The sequence below is a fragment of the Vulpes vulpes genome, chromosome 9 (genome assembly GCF_048418805.1).
Source record: "Vulpes vulpes isolate BD-2025 chromosome 9, VulVul3, whole genome shotgun sequence".
Taxonomy (NCBI): domain Eukaryota; kingdom Metazoa; phylum Chordata; class Mammalia; order Carnivora; family Canidae; genus Vulpes; species Vulpes vulpes.
In genome coordinates, this window is record NC_132788.1 from 79047315 (window position 1) to 79066817 (window position 19503).

The 19503-nt window shown below is 42.5% G+C and overlaps 1 protein-coding gene across 24 annotated transcripts in view; it reads left to right on the forward strand.

Annotated features, from left to right (window-relative positions):
* MAGI1 (membrane associated guanylate kinase, WW and PDZ domain containing 1) overlaps nt 1-19503 on the forward strand; it is a 636912-nt gene that overhangs the window by 601970 nt on the left and 15439 nt on the right. For 9 of the 24 annotated variants that reach the window (XM_025985045.2, XM_025985052.2, XM_025985089.2 and 6 more), the window contains 6 exons: nt 2356-2572; nt 6431-6514; nt 9420-9511; nt 11084-11276; nt 14386-14679; nt 17742-17945. In XM_025985045.2, coding sequence (XP_025840830.2) covers nt 2356-2572; nt 6431-6514; nt 9420-9511; nt 11084-11276; nt 14386-14679; nt 17742-17945 — 1084 coding nt within the window. The remainder of the gene's footprint in view (nt 1-2355; nt 2573-6430; nt 6515-9419; nt 9512-11083; nt 11277-14385; nt 14680-17741; nt 17946-19503) is intronic. The other 15 variants (XM_025985062.2, XM_025985097.2, XM_025985143.2 and 12 more) reach the window with 7 other exon arrangements.

The following is a 19503-nucleotide window of genomic DNA, read 5'->3' on the forward strand; positions in this document are numbered from 1 at the left end:
GTCTTGAGCATGACTCCAGGGGAAGCAAGAAGGCAGCTATTGAGCTTCTTGGGGCAGAAGTTGGATAGCTGGCCCCCAGAGCCAAGTTTGCTGTTGGAGAGGACTGTTGAAAGTTGGCAGGACCAGGTTCTATTCCAAGCCTTTGGAATTCTGATCCATCCTGGTCTGAAATGAGCACTTCATCCTGCAAAGGGAACAGTGGTGACATGAGGGATGGTGGTTGTCCCTGCCCAAACCTCAGTGTGTGTTCCTGGCATCAACACCAGAGTATATTGTCCCCTTGCATCTGAGTGAACTAAACCTCTCCTAGTTTTACCAAGACCTCTTTGCTAGTTTAGAATATGGGCCTCAAATTTCTCCTGCCATCACACCAAATACAATTTTAAGCGGTCTACTTGCCTTCAGTAAGTACATACCCGATATTCCTCAAATTTGAAACCTTGCCAAAATCTATATTCAAATCTGTAATAGTCAAGTGTAAATGAAGCTTTTGTCCTCCTTGGGCTCTCTTCAGACACTTCTTCAAAACAAAGACTGGAAGAGGAGGGAGTCAAGGAGCCTGAGATTTAAATGAAAGGGACCTTGAAAATTTCCGTGGAGATGGGGAGTGAAAGGTGAAGGATACATACATTCTGGAGAGACAGCAAGGAATGATTCTGATAGGACCGATTGTAAGACCAAGGAGAGATTTTGATGCTATCCACATCTTTAAGGGACTGAAATGCTGTGGGTCAAAGATCTTATAAACCACTTAAATAGCATTGCATATAGATTCTGTAATAGAGAATGGAGCAATTCTTGTCCCTTTTATGATGCTCTTAAGCAGGTAAGTATAGGGACAGAGCATCTATTAAGTAAGGGTCAGGATTCCAGAGGTTTTATTTTGAATGGGGGAAACTAAACATCTGGGCTTACCACCATCTTCTATTCAAGAAAATAAGAACTGAAGTTATTTCATATCCCACCAGGTATTTTCCTCCCGCTAGATTTTGCTTTCCATTTGATCAACATCCAAATAAAGACTGTTTCATAAAATAGGAAGGGTCTTTTGCTGAGCAGATTTTAAGGATAGGAATCTGCTTATTCTATTGAAATTTAATGAAACTCTTTCCCTTTGAATATTGCTTGGACTTTGGACGGGTTGCAAATCTAACAAGGCTGACCTCTTGAGGTCAACCCATATATAAAGTTTGATCTTGGTTTTTAAGCAACAGCAGTGTCGGGAGATCAAGAGGTGAAATGCAATGCCTGTAAAATTGATTAGCCAAGAATTATGGAAGCTCTTCATATGATAATTACTTATATGCTTATAAGTACCAGTGCACATAGAATGCTAGGCATGATTTTTTGAAAGGTCTGATCCGTTTTCTTTATGGTATAGAAGAACTTATGGCAAACCTTTAGGTGAAAGTTGGGCATTTTATTACTGAAAGATAGAAAGTGGGAAGTCCCCAGAAATATTTTCAGCCTTGATCGTACTTCTTTTGGATGTGATAGCCTTACATTTAAATCACCCCTGGTATTTTGCCTCAACATATTTTGCCCAAAAAATATGAGGATGTTGAAGTGATTGATACATGTTGTATCTCTTTCCTGAACTTCAAACTCAATGTACCCAGTTACTTATTGGACATCTCCAGATGGATGTCTAATAGCTCAAATTTATAAGCCCAGAACTGAACTCTTCCAACTGCAAAGGCCCAAATAATCATCCCCTTTATCTCTGTCGTATCAATAGAAGGCGACTTCGGTCTTCCAATTGGATCAGCGGCCCCCACTTTGAAGCCATCCTTGATTCCTTTTTCTTACACCTTCCACACAACCTGTTAACCAATCCCTTGGTTAAGGCTCGACCTTCAGGGATATGTCCAGAATCTGACTGCTTGTCTCCATCTCTGCCACATTACCCTGGGCCAAGCCATCATCCTCTCTCACCTAAATAATCACAATAATCTCCTAAGGTCTCCCCACTTTTACCCTTGCTCTAGGACCTTTGAAAACAATATCAGTGATAAAAATAAGGTTGCTAAATTGATACATCTTGTAATACACGCACCCGGTGTCTTAGCTGGGAACCTATGATGAAAATTGGATTTGTTTTCCGCTACAGCCCAGAGAGCAATATGGTTTGTGATTATGTCTTTCCATCTGGCCCGCCCCTGTCTCTGTCTGCCAATCACCTGGGGATTTATCTGCATGCAGCATTAGCTGGAGAAAGATGGAAGCCAAAATGTTGTTGATATATTTATGTATGTGTGCGTAGACATGCTGAACAAAAACAAGCTGATGGAAACACCCACTCAGAGAACCAATAACATTCTTTTCTTCTTGCTTCTCTCACTCGCTTGCTTTCAGCAACCACTGGAAAGAAAAGACAGCCAGAATAGTTCTCAGCACAGCGTTTCCAGCCACCGGAGCCTGCACACGGCCTCCCCAAGCCACAGCACACAGGTGCTCCCTGAATACCCACCTGCAGAGGCCCCAGCTCCAGATCAAACCGACAGCTCTGGGCAGAAAAAACCAGATCCTTTTAAAATCTGGGCCCAGTCCAGGAGCATGTATGAAAACCGACGTGAGTAGCACCCTGGCTTCTATCTTCCCAAGACCCCTGCCCAAGGCTCCAGCTGTCTTTTGAGGCTTCTTGAAAATAGACTTTCAGTATATGAATGGGGTAGAGGTGAAACACAGAGGTGAAAGCTTCTCAGAATAGTGATAGAATCTGCTGGATGTTCGTGGAGGATCCATTATGTGTTCAGTTTGGGGTGGACTAGATGTGGATGGTGGTCAAATAAAGGGTCTGTATTAAAATGGATTTATTTTTCCCTTCAGTTAAAAGAAGTGGCAGATAAGAGCTGCTTTCTCATTAATTCTTCCTCCCCGTGTAGAGATTGTGGCATGTTCTCGTGAAACAGCTCTGATGTACAATAGAACATAAATATGATTGGTTTAGATTGTAGGAGCAATAAGAAGAAATTAAATGCTTTCTCGTCGGTCTCCTAGTTTTTGAGAATACTGGTAATTTTTTTTTTTTTTTACTGTTATCTGTCTTTTTAAACATTCCCCTTAATAAGAAAAAAAAAGAAAGAAAGCAGTAAGTGATTTGTGCTTTAATTATTTATGCTGTGGTTAAGTGTGTTCCTTTGGCTTCAATATTTCGATAAATATGAACTAGTGATAGCATACATCCTAATTTTTTGGCTCTTATAAACCTGATATTGCCTTCATGTTTTATTTCTTACCTTTTGTTATGAAATGATTCTGAGGACTGTTCAGGATAAATAATAATCGTTTATCCTATACCATTATCAATGAAAGCTCCCAAGGTGCTTTCATCTTAGGGGATGCAGGCTAACTCCCTTTTTTGGCAGTTGCTATTGCTGACATTTTCTCATGAGTATGATTGGTCAGGATGAAGCCACTCTGGAGGAAGAACATGCACTTCATTTTCTCTTTGGGGCATGGGATTGGAGAGAATGTTTAATGAGGGAGAAGGCCTAGTCTGGTGAAGGGTCTGATGAATATTGGAAGAGAGAAGAGAATCATTCTGCTCATCCTCCTTATGGCAGCCCCAGCCCCAGCACAAGTTTTCTTTATAGCCACAGCTGTGGTTGTTTCTCAGGCAAAGCCCCCCTGGCTTCAGCCTCTTGCCCACTCACTCAGCCTTGACTATGAAGCCTTTGCTTTGCTGGCTGGGACAACTGCTCTGTGACCCAAGCAAAACAGGGGAGTGAGGCCAGCATCCCTACCTGAGGAAAACAACTGGTCACATTACTGGGTGAAATTCAGCAGTTAGGGTGCACAAGGCAAGTCTGGAGTCATGATGATTACAAAATTTTGGAAGTCACTCAGGAGTCCCTCTATCCTTTTCCTCCTCCAGGGAGAAATATCCTTGCCTCCTTACTGTAAGAGTGTGGGGAATTAAATAAGCTCTTTTGGCTAAGGGTGGACTATGCTCACAAAAGCCAGATAATTTGAGAAGGAATTTATTTAGTTCCCGGTCTCAGAAGACCCCTAGAGTATGCCTGAGGCCAGGTCAGAGGAGATGAAGTTCCATTTAGAACATCCCTCGTAAGCATTAGTTGCTAAGTATGAACATGGGGTCTGTTCTCACTGTGACTTCTAACTAATTGTAGTGGTTTCATTGAACAAATGCTTTCCACAGAGGTATATTTTCACATTCTTTTCACATTTCTCTCTAACCATGTGGCTTCTCCAATCAATGGCCCAACTTCAATTGATGCTGAGATGTTGCTTTATTGACCAAGCTCCTGCTTTTCTCAATACAGTATACATTTATGACTTTCCCATGTGTGAATCTTTTTGTGATAAAGTAAATCATGTTCTGAAGTGCTGGTGGGGCATGAGATTGACAGACAATTCTAACACATCCATTTAACAGGAGACTCCAGCTCAAATACCGTTTGTGCCTTGATGGAAGCAAAATTCCTTAAGAATTTGGTATTTAATCAAATTTTCCAAAAACTTTTTGCCAGAAAGAAAAGAAGTAAAATGTGTACTCTTACGACACAGCCAGATGCTTATTTAAGCACCTAAATTGTTCAAGTGACTATCAGACTGAAATATGTGGACTGGGGCCAGTTTTGTCTTCACTTTCTATAACATCTAAGGAACAGGATCTAACAACACAAATGAGAATCAATTTCTTCTTGGTGATTGGAGGCTCCATAATTGAGTGATCGTAGCAACCTAATTGATGTTAAGATTCACATGGATTTCTCTCTCATCACTCAATGAGCATAATGATGAGACGTTCCCTCCTCCCTCCAGTGGTAATTATTTGGTCTCTGTCACAGATTTTCTTCTTTTCACAGTACTACAAACAAACCCACATCAATCTTGTCTTAAGCAGTATTTTGCTTTATCCCAGGTCCGTTTCTCCCATTACCTTAGGTGGTTTTTAATCTTATCTTGCCCTGGGGTGAGGTGGTTGGAGGGTAGGGGGTGAGTGGGTGGGAAATAGAGCATGTAGCCTTGTTAGATGCGATTCCCTGCCCCTCCCCCAAGACATATTAAAATGAACAAAATACTCCAGGAGAAGTATTTTGAAGAACAAGAAGAACAAGGAAGTTGAAGTCAGGAATAATACTTTAATTGGACCCAGGTTATCCTCTTTTTATTTTGAAAACATATTTTTCTTATATTTCATTTTACTGTAAAGGGCATTGTGAAGATAAACACAATCTCTGATCAGATTCCTTCACATGGTCCAAATGCTGGGCAAAATACCATATTTTTGATAGGGCCATTTGTCAAAACACCAGTATCAAAACGAATCAATCTTAATTGCAGATGTGTTAATAAGTTCCCTTGAAGGGCTTTAACGTATAATTAAAAACAAAGGCAAGCATGGAAGACCTTTAAAAGCCATGTTGTCTTTTCTCTAGCAACATATCAATTTGCTAACATGTCTTTAAAAATGACCCTGATACGATCTTATTAGTAAATGTTCAGGAAGACCAACTAGTATCCACCAGTGTGTACTACAAAAAGTCTAAATAAAGTATGTGGTTGAAACAGTGCCTGTTGACAAAATAGTTTGGAAAGAAAAAAGTCAAAGCTGTTGTACCAACATTGTAAACCTGTCCTATTCAGGAGAAACATGCTCACACATTTGAAATCGGTCAATTGGATCCTTTATTATAGTGAGTTTAAGGAGCTTGGTTGCTTCTAGATGTTAAGAGCTGTTATAACAGTTCTTATTTTTGTTCAGATCTTGGCCAGATCTAATGATTTATGTCTCTAAATAAAAGACTTCTCCAGAGGTGCTTGGATGGCTCAGTTGGTTAAGCATCTGACTCTTGATTTTGGCCTGGGTCATGAGATCGAGTCCTGCATTAGGATCTGAGCAGAGTGTCTCGGAGCCTGCATGAGAGTCTCTCTCTTCCTCTCCCTCTGCCCATCCCCCCACTCTCCCTCTCTCTATCTTTAAAAAAAAGAAAAAAAGGACTGAATTGCCAAGAATTCACCTGAACAGCTATTAGTACAAGAATGAATTCTATTGGGAATCTGATACATTTTGAAATAAATAGTGTGGCAGTAACAAAAGTATACTTTTTTTTTTTTTTCAAAAGGAAATCAGGATTTAGACAAACCCAAAGTTCATGACATGATTAAAACAAGGTCATACGAAAATGTGTACTTTAGGGTATAAATATGAAGAGTCTAAGATGGTAATGGTAGTTGTATGAAACTCTCAGTGGAACAACTGTAAATACCAGCTTTTTGACAAGAAAAGCACCATGAAAAAAAAAAGCTAGAATCAAACTGTAGTCTTTTAAAACCCACAGCAGCCATGACCTTTACTGTGAAAGCTTAACTGCACGTTCCTTATCAATCAAAACTAAATTAAAATGAAGTAAGAGAAAGCACATACATTAAGCTTTGCAAAATTGTGAAATTAATATTCCAGCTATGTCACCTTCGCCTGCATCGGGATTGAGCAAGGGGGAGAGAGAAAGAGAGATCAATTCTACGAGTTTTGGAGAATGTCAGAGTAAGGATCCGCTGAAAACTTTTATTCCTCCATTATTATTCATACTGTTTGATGTTGTCATTGGTCCCGGGGGGGCTGGGGAGAAAGTCAGAAAAGGGAGGGAAGAAAGAGAACTGCCATGAACAGGAGTGTTATGGCGCTCCTGTTGACCAAGCATAGACCAAAGACAGGATGAAATAAAAAGTGATGGGCACATTTTATCTAAGTCTGGGCATTTGTGTCTGTAGTAATGGAGACACCAGGAGGTTTTTCTGCAAACCTGGTGATTCCATTCTCTGTAATTATCAAAGGAAGTCTTTTGACAGTTTTATTGAGTTATCGCTGGCATTACCAAAGGAGGTAACTGCTGACATTGCCCCCATGCAAGGGCTTAAAAAGGAAGGAAACTGGACAAAGTTTTCTTGGTTCATTTTGATTCAGTCTCCAAAAATAAGTGATATTAATATCAGAAAGATAATTCTCCCCTGCTGCCTCCTAAAAAATTCAATTCTTGTAAAATCTGCCTGAAATGAAGAAGAGAATAAACCATTTGGTGGGGGGACTGGTTTAGAAACTTCAGTGGCCCCTGGGAAGAAGTGGCAGCAGAGAACACAAGAGAGAAATTCTATAATTCTGTAACACGGTTTACTATTGACTTATCACTCAAGTTACATATTTGGGTACATGGAATTTGTTTGGTGGAAAGATATAATGGTTAAAATGCCAAAGTCAAAGTGCCAAAAGACTTTCTTTGTAACATGTTTGGGTTGGTGTATCATATTTGTGTCCGTGTTTTCCTAGCTCATCATTGGCATCTTCCACACCCTCAGTGTCCTTGAGCACCTTCCTTTTCAACAGGAAGCTCTTTAAATAAATTTGCCATTTATTTAAAATAAATTTTCCCATTGATTTTCAGAGAGACACAAACGCTTTTTTCCTATGGACTAAACTGTATGATAAGCCTAAGTCTTTTGGCCACACCTGCCCGTACCATGACAGCTGACACCTAAATGAGCGAACAAAGGCAGAAACTTGCTACATTTGGTGTCACTGTAGAAAGGGCACGTGTTCTTGTGTTAAATGATGCTGAGAAAAATGGGTATAGGCTGGATGTCTCTGCTGAGATCCTTCTCTTGTTTGCAAAGGGCTCAGCAGACTTAAGGCAGACTCTGCCAGGAACCCAAAGCTGGCCGGAAAGCACCCGTGGTCTATTTTGGAAATAATCCTCCTGCTTGAGTGAACTCAAGACAGAGACCCAACTTGATTTAATTTGTTGTTTCAGTGAGGCTATTAGAGCAAATACCCTTTAGCCAGCTACTCGAAAAGAAAGAAAATATTGTTACGTTAGTGTGCTCAAGAAAATATCATTCTCAAATTGTGTTTATGGGAGTCCTATGATGTAGCTAACTGCTTGTTCCATGGAGTCTTGCAGCTTAGCCTCCGCAATTATAATAAAAAAGCATTGAGCATAAAGCACCATTTAAAGCTCGCGGCATTAAGATAGCTCAGGCAAAAATATTGGATTCAAACTTCTCTCACTTGTACTTACCTGTTCATTTAGTTTCTTCTCTCTCGGTATATTATTCATACACTGTACATTTGAAGGTAGTGGGTGAGTCACTCTTGCCAATTTGAAATCTAAACAGCCGCCTTCTTCTTCCCTACCCCACTATACAAAATTGAAGAAGATGAGAATTAAGCTCTCAGGCCTACACACTCCTTCAATCCGGAGCCCAACTAATTAAATAAACTAGAAAGGATGTAGAACAGTATTTGAGAATCTCCTTTAGGATTCACTGCCACTAAAACATTTTTTCCTTTAAATAAAAGATGTGTCGTTTTAAAGACCATAAAACACACTTGTATACATTAAAACAAAGAAGAATTAAATAGAAATAAATTTTTTATTAACTTAGTTAAGTAACAGAGTGGTACCTAGAACAGTTTCAGGTACAGTGAGCACTGTCTTACAGAAATTACTTTTCTTTTAATAAATGAGATTTTTATTTTAAAGCTTGGACCATTACTGAGTTTTAAGAGTACAATATTAAGTGATTGGATAATAAGTTAATACTTATAATTTTAAGATATTATAGGCAAATTTTGGAGCAAAGCAGTCATTCAAGGAATAAAATAATAAAATATGGAAAATTGATGTTGAACATTTTTATAGATCAGATCACCATTCATGTTGAGAATATGGAAGACTGGCTCCTTTTTGGTAATGCCACTGAAATCACAATAAACTTTGTAAAAGTTTTTTAATATTAGGAAATATTAGGATGATCAAGAGTAACTTTTGGCAAAAATGATCTAACAAAATCAAATTATTAGGTTGCTGATCTTGATTAAGGGAGAACAAAGTGCCGTTTTTTAAAAAACTGAAAACTCTTGTAAGTCAAGCTATTTTCTTTCATACTCTACTTGGTATAACATCAGATGACTGACCAGGGATCAGGGCTTCTAATTTCTCAGAGTGAGCTTCTGTTTCCACGGTCACTGTGACTCAGCATCAGCTCTTTCCTCAGAGGTGGGCACCCACTTTATAGTCTAGCACACAATGGTTTTAATTGCCTTAATTTCTCTGGCAACATTACCAAGGACAGTGGTCAACACTGACTTCTGGTTTAGTCCAGGATAATGGCTTGGGCCTGATTAGGAGTTATCAAACAGTGATTAGTTCTTTGAAGAAACCTAGGGCTCAATGACCGGTCCCACTGTTTGTTTCCACCTTGCGTCCTCTGTTTTGTCATCCATCCAGATAATTCTGCTTCTTTCCATGTTGGAAAGCTGTCATCTGCTCAGGCACCATCAGGATTGTTCCTATGTGTTCACCTTAATTCCTTTTCTTTTCTTTTCTTTTTTTTTTTCTTAATTCCTTTTCTGAGAGAAATCACCTTCCTCTTCCTTCTTTGTTTCTCTGCAGTTCCAGACTGCCAAGAACAGGACATCTTCCTCTGGAGAAAAGAGACCGGATTTGGATTTAGGATTCTGGGTGGAAATGAACCAGGAGAACCTGTGAGTCTCTTGTCTACCTCTTCCCCCAAGGCTGTTTTCTACAATGTCAAAGCAAATTGGCAGCAGTAGCAAATCGCCAATATTTGAGTCCAGCTAGGTGCAACGCAGACTGTTTCATTTCAAATGGTGTGGGTTATTCATTGAGTTCTGGGGAGCTCTTTTTGTCTTGAAGAAGGAGAGACTAGTGCCTTTCTTTAAAGGTTGTATTCATGTGCATAAAAAGCATCTGGAACTCTCCATCAAAGGAAATGAAAAACAGAAAGCAAAATAATAGGCATCAACTAATAAAATGAGGGCCAGATCCTTCTGGCCAAATTTGTTAAATTGGCCAGCAGGGAGTGGGCTTTGTGCATCAGTAGCTAGTGCATAGAGAGCACTTGACAAGACATGAAAGATCAGAAGAGGTAGGACCACTGTCTTGACCAAAGTAGAAGAAGAACCCTGAACAGTAGTCAGGAGACATTTAACCTCCCTGGTCCTCAGTTCCCTCATCTTTAGAATAAACTTAGTATAACACTGCAGGAATGTTTTGAAAGGAGAAGAAAGAACTAAAGACTAATTAACTAATACTGTTAATTTCCTCATAATAAAAATAACTGTTATCTATTGAGCACTTCCTAAGTGCCAGACCCGATGCTAGTGGCTTTTAACCTACATTTTCTCACTTCTCCATCAAATCCAGGAATTTATTCCTGTGTTTCAAATGATCAAATAAAGACTTAAAAGGGTTAATCCACTTGCCCAAGATCATAGCATTCATAAGTGGAAGGACTGGAAAGGGTCTGATTTCAGAGTCCACATGCTTAATCACTCCTTTGTCAAAGCTCTTTATAAATTATAAATACTACGTAAAGGTAGTTACAGCATTATCATCTAGTGAGAAGGCAAGGAGAGCACAAATATTTTTGCTCAGGTTTAATAAATGGCAAATGTAACAAGACATTACATATAAAGACTGCTCTGCATGCACGTGCTAAAAGTACAGAAATGAAATGTCAAACCAGACTTTACTTGATTCAGTATTTATTTGCATTCCCTAATGCAAGGCAGAATGCTGGACCTTTAAAGAAAAGTAGTATTACTATTATAATTTCCAGAGTTTCCTGAAGGAGGGTTCTGAGGTAAACCGAGAAGGAGAAAAGATTTGCAAACAAAGGAGTAAAGTGATTTATTTCTGCAAAGGGGAAAAAGAGTGAGTCCTCACCTGACTCCAGATGAAGCCGAAGGAACCAAACAAAAGGTGGTTACTTTTGGGATGCCTCGCTGGGTCAGTCCAAAGAGCATGCAACTGTTGATCTTGGGGTATTGAGTTAGAGCCCTACATTGGGTGTAGAGATTACTAAAAAAAACAAGTAAACTTAAGAAAAAAAAAAAGAAATCATTACTTTTCCATCATTTAAGAATTGTAGAACTGTCAAAATGGCCTGGTACATAATGGGTGCTCAATAAATGTTTATGGCATGGATACAGACATGAATGAATGAATTGAATTGTTCTCAGAAATGTGAAGGCCATCAGTATAATAGTAAACCAAAAGGTCAACGTTTCATCCATCATCCAATTACTCAACAGATTTATATCGGTCACATCGTACCGCTGGGTGCTGCTGATACGGACGGCCGCCTGAGGTCTGGGGATGAATTAATCTGTGTGGATGGGACACCAGTAATTGGAAAATCACACCAGCTGGTGGTCCAGCTTATGCAACAAGCTGCCAAGCAAGGCCACGTGAACCTCACAGTGCGGCGTAAAGTGGTGTTTGCAGGTATGTTTTTCATTTATTCCTTTAGACAGTTCATTGTCATTTTATGTACAGAAAGGGCCCCCTTCCTGTGTCTGCCTCCTCAAGCATCTATTTTAGCAAATCTTTGCAAATGTGATTAAGCTCAGAATTTCCAGATGGTTTGCTTCTCTTAAATCCAGCAAAACTACTGTCATTCAAAAGTACTTTAATGTGCCATTCAGACACGCTCAGCAAAATCTTCTAGAAGAGGACTAGTTGAATATACCCTACCTCTCCTTCTCTCTCTGCCAACCAGAACTTAGTCACCTTCTTCATTTGATGTTAATTCTCAACAAAAGAGGTCATTATAAAAGACAGGAAAACTGTTGCTTCAAGTTACAACAACAATCAGTTTTGTGCCACCAAATAAGCTCATAAAAAAGTCAGTGATACCTTATTTTTTTGTTGCCTTTCATATGTAATAAGCCAGAATTTGTTTCCCCTGTAAGAAGGTGGTAGAACTGGCCAGTTCTAGGCCATCCTTGACTCGTTCCTCCTGTCTACAAGCTTTAAAGTACTTGAGTTTTCAAAACATACAAACCCTTTCCAGCTCAACTCAAATAAAACCTTCTCCGTGGAACCCTCAGAAATTCCCTCCTTCTTCCAACTGCCTTCCAATTTTGGCATTCCTTCCTTGCCATTTTTGTGAATCATGGTTTACTTTTGTATCAGGATCTGCCATTTTGAGACAGCTCATTGTGTAAGTATCTCCTTCCCATTCACCCACCGTCTTGAAAGCACCCACATTGGTGGTTCACTGTGTCTCCAGCCCCCGCCTCGAAATAGTCAAGAAAGAGTGCAGAAAAAGCAGATTGTTGTATCACTTGAATTACTGAAGAAATATGACATGAAATATTATCATTTCTTCAGAACTTTAATGTTAGTAAAACAGATACTTACCAAATAAACTGGCCCCTTGTTAAAAAAAAATTGTATAATTCATTTAAATGGCACATAATTAAGTATAGAATTAAGATATCAGATTCCAATAGGAGAGTCCTACCGTACTGAAACCGTGGAAAACGGTATTAATCAGTCATGGATTATACCCATAGAGCTCACTTATGGCCTCAGAATATTCCACACAGTCTGTAGCAGTCTGTTAGAAATGGCTTTTGAGATGGGATGAAAAGTTTCGATGTTACTGACACTCCCCCCCCCAATAATAGAGTAATGGCATTTTTGTTTCAGATTTATTTTTTAAATATTAAATATTTGGGGTTTTTAGCTTTGGATCAAAGGCATGTTAAATCTATAAGGAGACATTAGACTAAGTGCGGTAAGCCACTCACAAAAGGACAAAGTCTGTATGAATCTGCTTATATAACAGACCGAGAGTAGTCAAATTCATAGAAACAGGAAGCTGAATGGTGGTTGCCAGCGGTTGGGGGAGCAAAATGGTTCATTAGTGTTTAATGGGTACAGAGCTTCAATTTTGGAAGACGAAAAGGTTCTGAAGATGGATGGTGGTGATGGTTGCACAGCACTGTCACTGTGCTTAATGCCACTAGGCTATAAACTTAAAAATGGTTAAGATGGTCAATTTTATGTTACATATATTTTACCACAATAAAAAAGTATATGAAGGGAGAAGCTTCAAGAGTAAGTATCTTACCCAAAACTTGAACACACATTTTGTTTGTAGCGTCAAATGTGGGTCACTCCTGCTTATTATTTTGGCTATTTTGGTGTGCTTTATGTCACCTGATGAGGCAGTAAAACTGGCATTCTGAGGAAGGCTAATGTACCCAGGAGTGTGATCAGAGTAGACAATGACATCTGGAAGGTAGGAAGAGAAACTAAGTATACCTCTGCCGGGTGTTGTCAAGAATCCCACAATATGGTGATTTGAACGGTAAAGTCCACATGCACAGCCCTCTCTGCCTGATAGAAAAGCGGAAAGCAAAGCGGCCTGGAGAGCTGAGCAGAAGGGTGACTCTGGAGGGTGAGGAGAAGGTGAACCTGCGCCAGAGGCTCCGAAGTGGAGGTGGGGGTCCTCACCGTGCAGCCACACCTGCCCTGCTCCTCGCGGTCCTGTGGGCCATGCCCCGGGATCGAGTGCCGAGTGGGCGCCTCTGGCAGCCACGATGAGCCCGAGAGCCGGTGCTGACAGTCAGGCTGCTGCTGTGCTCTTGAGGGGTTTGCCCCCGGGCTCCTGTTCCCAGCTGCTGCCTGGGAGAAGGAGCTGGGGCTCCCTCGTCCTCGTCCTCGCTGTCCCCCGAAGCCAGGAGCCTCCCTGCACACTGGGGGGCCTGCGGGCAGAGCAGGGGCTGGCTCAGCCCGGCCTCTCTCTCTCTCCTCCCTCTCCCTCTCTCCCCCCTCTCCCCTCCCCTTCTCTGTGTGCCCCCTCCCTCTCTTCTACCCCCTTCCCCCTCTCTTCCTCGTCCTCCTCCCTCTCCACCTCCCTCTTCCCCCTTCTCCCCTGCCCCTCCCTCTCTGCTCCCCTCCCCCTCCCCCTCCCTTTCCTCCTCCCCTTCCCTCCCTCTTACCCTCTCCCCTCCCTCTCTGCTCCTCTTCCCCTCCCTTTCCCCTCCCCCCTTCTCCCCTCCCCCCTCCTCCCTTTTCCCCTCCCCCTCTCTCCCACTCCCTCTTACCCCCTCCCCTCCCCCTCTCTCCCACTCCCTCTTCCCCCTCCTCCCCCTCCCCTCCCTCTTACCCCCTCCCCTCCTCTCCCCCCACCCCTCTCTCTCTTCCCCTCTCCTCTTCCCTCTTCCCCTCCCTCTCTTCCCCTCCCCCCTCCCCTCCCTCTCTTCCCCTCCCCCCTCCCCCCTCTTCCCCCTCCCCCCTCTCCTCCCCCTACCCCCTCTTCTCCCCCTCCTCCCCTCCCCCCTTTCCCCTCTCCTCCCTCTGCCCTTCCCCTCCCTGTCTCCCTCCCCTCTCTCCTCCCTCCCTCTCTCTCTCCCTCCCTCTCTCCTCCCTCTTCCCCCTCTCCTCCCTCCCCCCTCCTCCCCTCTCCCACCCCTTTCTCCTCCCCCTTCCCCTCCCTCTCTCCTCCCTCCTCCCCCTCCTCCCTCTTCCCCCTCCCCTCTCCTCCCCCCCCCCCCCCGCTCCTCCCCTCCTCCCCCCCTCTCTCCCTTGCGCTCACATGCAGCCCCCAAAGCGGAGAACGAGGTGCCGTCGCCGGCCTCCTCCCATCACAGCAGCAACCAGCCGGCGTCGCTGACGGAGGAGAAGCGCACCCCGCAGGGCAGCCAGAACTCGCTGAACACGGTGAGCTCGGGCAGCGGCAGCACCAGCGGCATCGGCAGCGGCGGCGGCGGCGGCAGCGGCGTGGTGAGCACGGCCGTGCAGCCCTACGACGTGGAGATCCGGCGCGGCGAGAACGAGGGCTTCGGCTTCGTCATCGTGTCCTCGGTGAGCAGGCCCGAGGCCGGCACGACCTTCGGTGAGTGAGTGTCCCGGCCGCACGCCCCGCCCCTGCACCCCCGCCCCGCCCCCAGCGCCCCCAGCGCCCCGGGGTGCAGGGTGCAGGGTGCAGGGTGCCGGCCGCCAGGGTCGTGGTGCGAGCGAAGGATGGCCAAGGTCTCATTAACAGCAGTGCCTTCATGCTTTCCGCTTCAGGTAATCAAAGCCTTAGTTGGGGATGGAGAGTGTGTTCGGTAGCTTTTCCCCTCCCGAAGGCTGGAACCTTGCAGCTTCCGTGCAGAATGCGTGTTCACACGCACACAACCTCAGGTGTAAACGAAATTGGCATGACACCTGAAGAGCAGCCCCTTGACAGTGCAGAGTGAGTGAGAAATCCCGGCGAAGAAAGCCTTTGTGAGGTCCCGAGTTAGGATATCATTAATAGCGGGAGGCTCAGCAGGCCAGAGAGGTTTGGGAATAAGCTTATGGTTGTAAAAATGCCTAGGGAACCATACAGGTGTAAGGAGTAAAGGTAATTACAGGAAGTGCCCGGTGCACCTTATCTGTGTCCTTTCTCTGTCCCCATCTGAAATTTGTAAATGTTCAATAATACTTTTACCGTTGTCTGCTTTAGAATCTAGTTAAGACCTCCTTAAGTCTCTGAGGTGACTCACCTGCAAGTGAAGAGCCATTTGTCTTCACTGCCCTTGAATTCCAGCAGGGCTGATTTTCCCATCTCATCTGGATGTTGGGGGTTTCAGGAGAGTGTGGAGAAATCCTCTTGTCCCCATTTTGGAAGGCTAACTGATGGGGTGTACTAGCAAAGACAGGACCCACATGATTCTAAGAATGTCATAATCTGTGAATCTATTTCCTGTTAGAATGGATTCTAAAAATGTACTCCAGAAATGATCCATCTTCTTTATTAGATAAAAAAATCATCTGTTAATCCCCCAAGCACATGTGTTCATTAATACGGAATAGGATGGGGAGGCAGGTAGGGCTATGCAGGCTTTGAAATTTACTCAGTTCTATCCCCAAATGACTTGTCCACAAGAGTCTGATGACCAGGGGCCCATGTCACTGCCACCCCAGATCAGGCGAGGTGCTCCATACCTTCAGCTTCCTGATCCAGTAGAACTCCCTTTATCTTCATTTAGTCTCTAGAAGTTGCTTCCTGCTAAAGCCATTTCCCCTGAGGTCTGTTCATTAGGAGACTGAGTCAGTCAGGTCTATGCATGTGTGGCTGCAGTAACAAACACCCGTTACTAACCGTGCTTTTGTGAGCTGCATTAATCAAGTCACAGCATGTCATGAATGGATGACTGGACGTCAAGGCAAGGTTTTTTGGGTTTTGTTTGTAAATTGACTTGGGGGACTTTCTGCTTAATTTAACAATATAAAGAAAGGCAGAGGGGGGAAAGAAATCCCTTTGCTTTCTTCAGATCTTCAGTTTGATTGTCCCCATGTACCCCCGATAGTCTCAGGATTTCAGAATTCTTGGTTTCATTTTTACAGTGAAATAGATCTGTCAGGTGGGAGGCTATGTGTTATTTAATGAATATTGAATGTCTTTTCACAATTTGGTCTTTGATTGTTTTCCTCTGGCACTTACAATAAACAAATTCAGCTTTCCCTAATACCTTGCATGAGACTTCTGTTTCAAACCGTGCAGAGCTTTCCTCCTACCTGCTGTTTGATACCTTTCTCATGTGAGTTGTCCATGGAAATAGGCTAAACTTAATCTGGACCTTGAATTTGAGTATGGAGATAGAGTATACCAGACTTGCCTTTTGGATTCCAGAGGGCTGTTTGCTTCCTTAGAATTCTGTGGCCTTGACCTCATGTGCAATGATACACACTTGGGCAAATATGTCAAAATTCAAAGAAATTATAATGCCTTTCCCCTCACATTTTATCCTCAAGGTCCAAATGATAACAGAAGCACTTACTCGGTTAGTTACAGTGACTCCCATGTTCATTTTATCACCATTCCAAAAGGTGACTCACCTGCATAACTGCTTCACAGTCCTCAGAAAGATGAATTCCCACAATAGGTAAATACACACTTCACTGCAGACCCTATGTCAGGACTCAAAGCCAATTCCCCACCCCTCTTGAGAAGTTAGCAGTGCTCGTGGTTGTGACACAGGGTGCCTCAAAGTGCATTAAAAAGCCTCCCTCTTCAAATGCACTTTTCCTGGTTTTCACATTGTAGATGTGCAGTAACTGATCATGAGAAAGGAAATGATCAAAGGAAAGGGTTGAGGAAGGATTTGAACCTGGCTTTGGATCGCTGTCCTTAGCCTGAGCAGATACCAGGTTTTCAGAGTCCTTTAAGGGGATTTTTGTGAGAAAAGAGTTGGATATCAGATCTAATGAGCCATTTGGGTCCTACCCGGAAAGCATACATGATAGGCTGGCTGAACAGAGGTCACAGAAGGGAAAATAGGTGTCAGGGTAGGGTGCTTTATTGGCTCATGTCTTGTAATTATGCCTTTTTCCTAAAGCTTTCATCATTCTGGAGGGAAGGCAGAAAGACTAAGTGTTTGTCCATTAGGTGTTTGCAGAGGGAGTTTTGGTGGTAGCAGACTCTCATGCCTCACCAGACGCCTAGTGATTATTTTTTTCTAAATGGAGAAAGAACAAAACATTGGCAGAAGCTGAAACAGCAGCTGGCAAAAATGAAGTGACACGAACACAGAATGTGTAAAAGCATCCATCCCAGCTCTGGGTTTCACATTTGCAGACCCAAAATAAGCCAACGGCGAGTTATTTTGGGGCTCTTGAGAATCTCTGAAGCTGCTAAATATCACAGATTTTGTCATTGATCGAAGAAGGGAAGCTGGGGTTTCCCCCACATTTGGGCTGGGGCAGGGAGCGCAGCTAGGAGCAGTCACCGCACGGCGGCAGCTCCTCCTACACAGGCGCTGAGTATTGCCAATGTTTTGACCATCGGCACAGAGCTCTCCTTTAATAACATTTGCTTAATGCTTTAATTAATTAACACTTAACCTTCTCTTTCCCTTTTCAACCCTTTTTCTCCTCCCTTTGCTATATTCCCACGTAACTTAAAAAAAAAATAAAAACTCAATATCAAAGCAGGCAATGCATGTGTGGCTATGCCTCACAAAATAGGTCGGATTATTGAGGGGAGTCCTGCTGACCGATGTGGCAAGCTGAAAGTGGGAGATCGGATCCTGGCAGTGAATGGATGTTCCATCACCAACAAGTCCCATTCAGACATTGTCAACCTAATCAAGGAAGCGGGAAACACAGTTACCCTCCGCATCATTCCCGGGGATGGTAAAGTATACCTCTTGTGTCTCTCGTTCTCTCTCGAGCTCTTTCTGTGCCTCTCTTTCTCTTCTGTCTGTCTGTCTCATTAGGAGCCGTGTAATTGAGTAGTGTTGATTTAGAGGCAGCGTACCCATCCCTAACTGAGCATACCCATCATATAAGTGTAAGCCATCATTATTACTAAACCTTACCTCCCCTCTCCCCTCCCTTTACTTAATCATCTTGCCCTGTGACCTGTCATACTGCACATGCAGACATTGCAGAAAATCTTAACTTTCTCCATTTTATTTTGGTTTTGGTCCCCATGTCCTTAAAATGATAGAATAGTTTGAAAACAGGCAGTAAAGATCCTCTGATGTTCTACCTGGAAATGATTAAAGATTTAGAAAAAAAAAAAAAGAAAAAAGAAAAAAACCCTAAACTTTAACTGTATAAGGGGCACCTGGCTGGCTCAGTCAGTAAAGCATGTGAATCTTGATCTCAGGGTCATGAGTTCAAGTGCCACTTTGGGTGTGGAGCCTACTTAAAATTAAATTTAATTAATTAAATTTTTTAAAGTAAAATTTAACTGTATGATACAGTGACATCACAAAACCTACATAATGACAATTCAGAGCCAGTACTTTTTTTTTTCCCAGAATAAGTGAATATATGAAAGGTTTTTGTTGAATGAGAGATTCTCGGGGGTTTGTGCTTACTGGGTTTGTCTCTAATTTTTACACGTGGATGAAGAAAGAATAAAACCTCCCTGTGATACATTATACCTGCATTAAACTAGGCCTATTCTTGTTTGTTTGCTTGATTCTTTTATTGGTTAAATTCAAATCTTGTTTCTTTTACACCACTGGTATTTCTTTCCCTAGGAGACATTTGGCATTGTCTGGAGTGGTGCTAATGACATTTAGTGGGTAAAGGCCAGGGATGCTTCTAAACATCCTGCAGTATACAGGATAGCCCCCCACAATATAAAATTATACAGCAGAAAATACCAATACACATTATTCATATCTTTTTAAAGATTGATTTATTTATTTTAGAGGGAAAGAGTACAAGAGTCCACCAGTCAGAGGAGGGGGAACGGTGGGCAGAGGGGAGAGGGAGAGAGAATCTCAGGTGAATTGCTCGGAGCACACAGCTGATACACAGGGTTCAGTCTCAGGATCCTGAGATCATAACCTGAGCCAAAATCAAGAGCTGGTGCTTAACTGACTGAACCACCCAGGCACCCCACTCATTATTCATATTTAATAAAAATGAAGTTGATGCTCTAATGTCACTAAGTATAGAATCTTTAGAGAATTAAGTCCTGAATACTGACTTCATTCTAAGCAGCCTTTGCCTTTGGGTGGAAAGTGATACTTGTCTCAAATGTTTCAATGTCTTTTTGTTGTTGTTATTACTATACATGTTCTAAAACATATATTCTGAAAGTCAGTATTTTTCAAGAAGAAAATGTGGTTTAAGGAGATAATGTGATTAAAAATTCTGTGCCCTTGATCTGTAAGATAAGAAAATCAGAGGTATATATGAAAGTAATTGACCAAATGAATATTTTTATAATTGT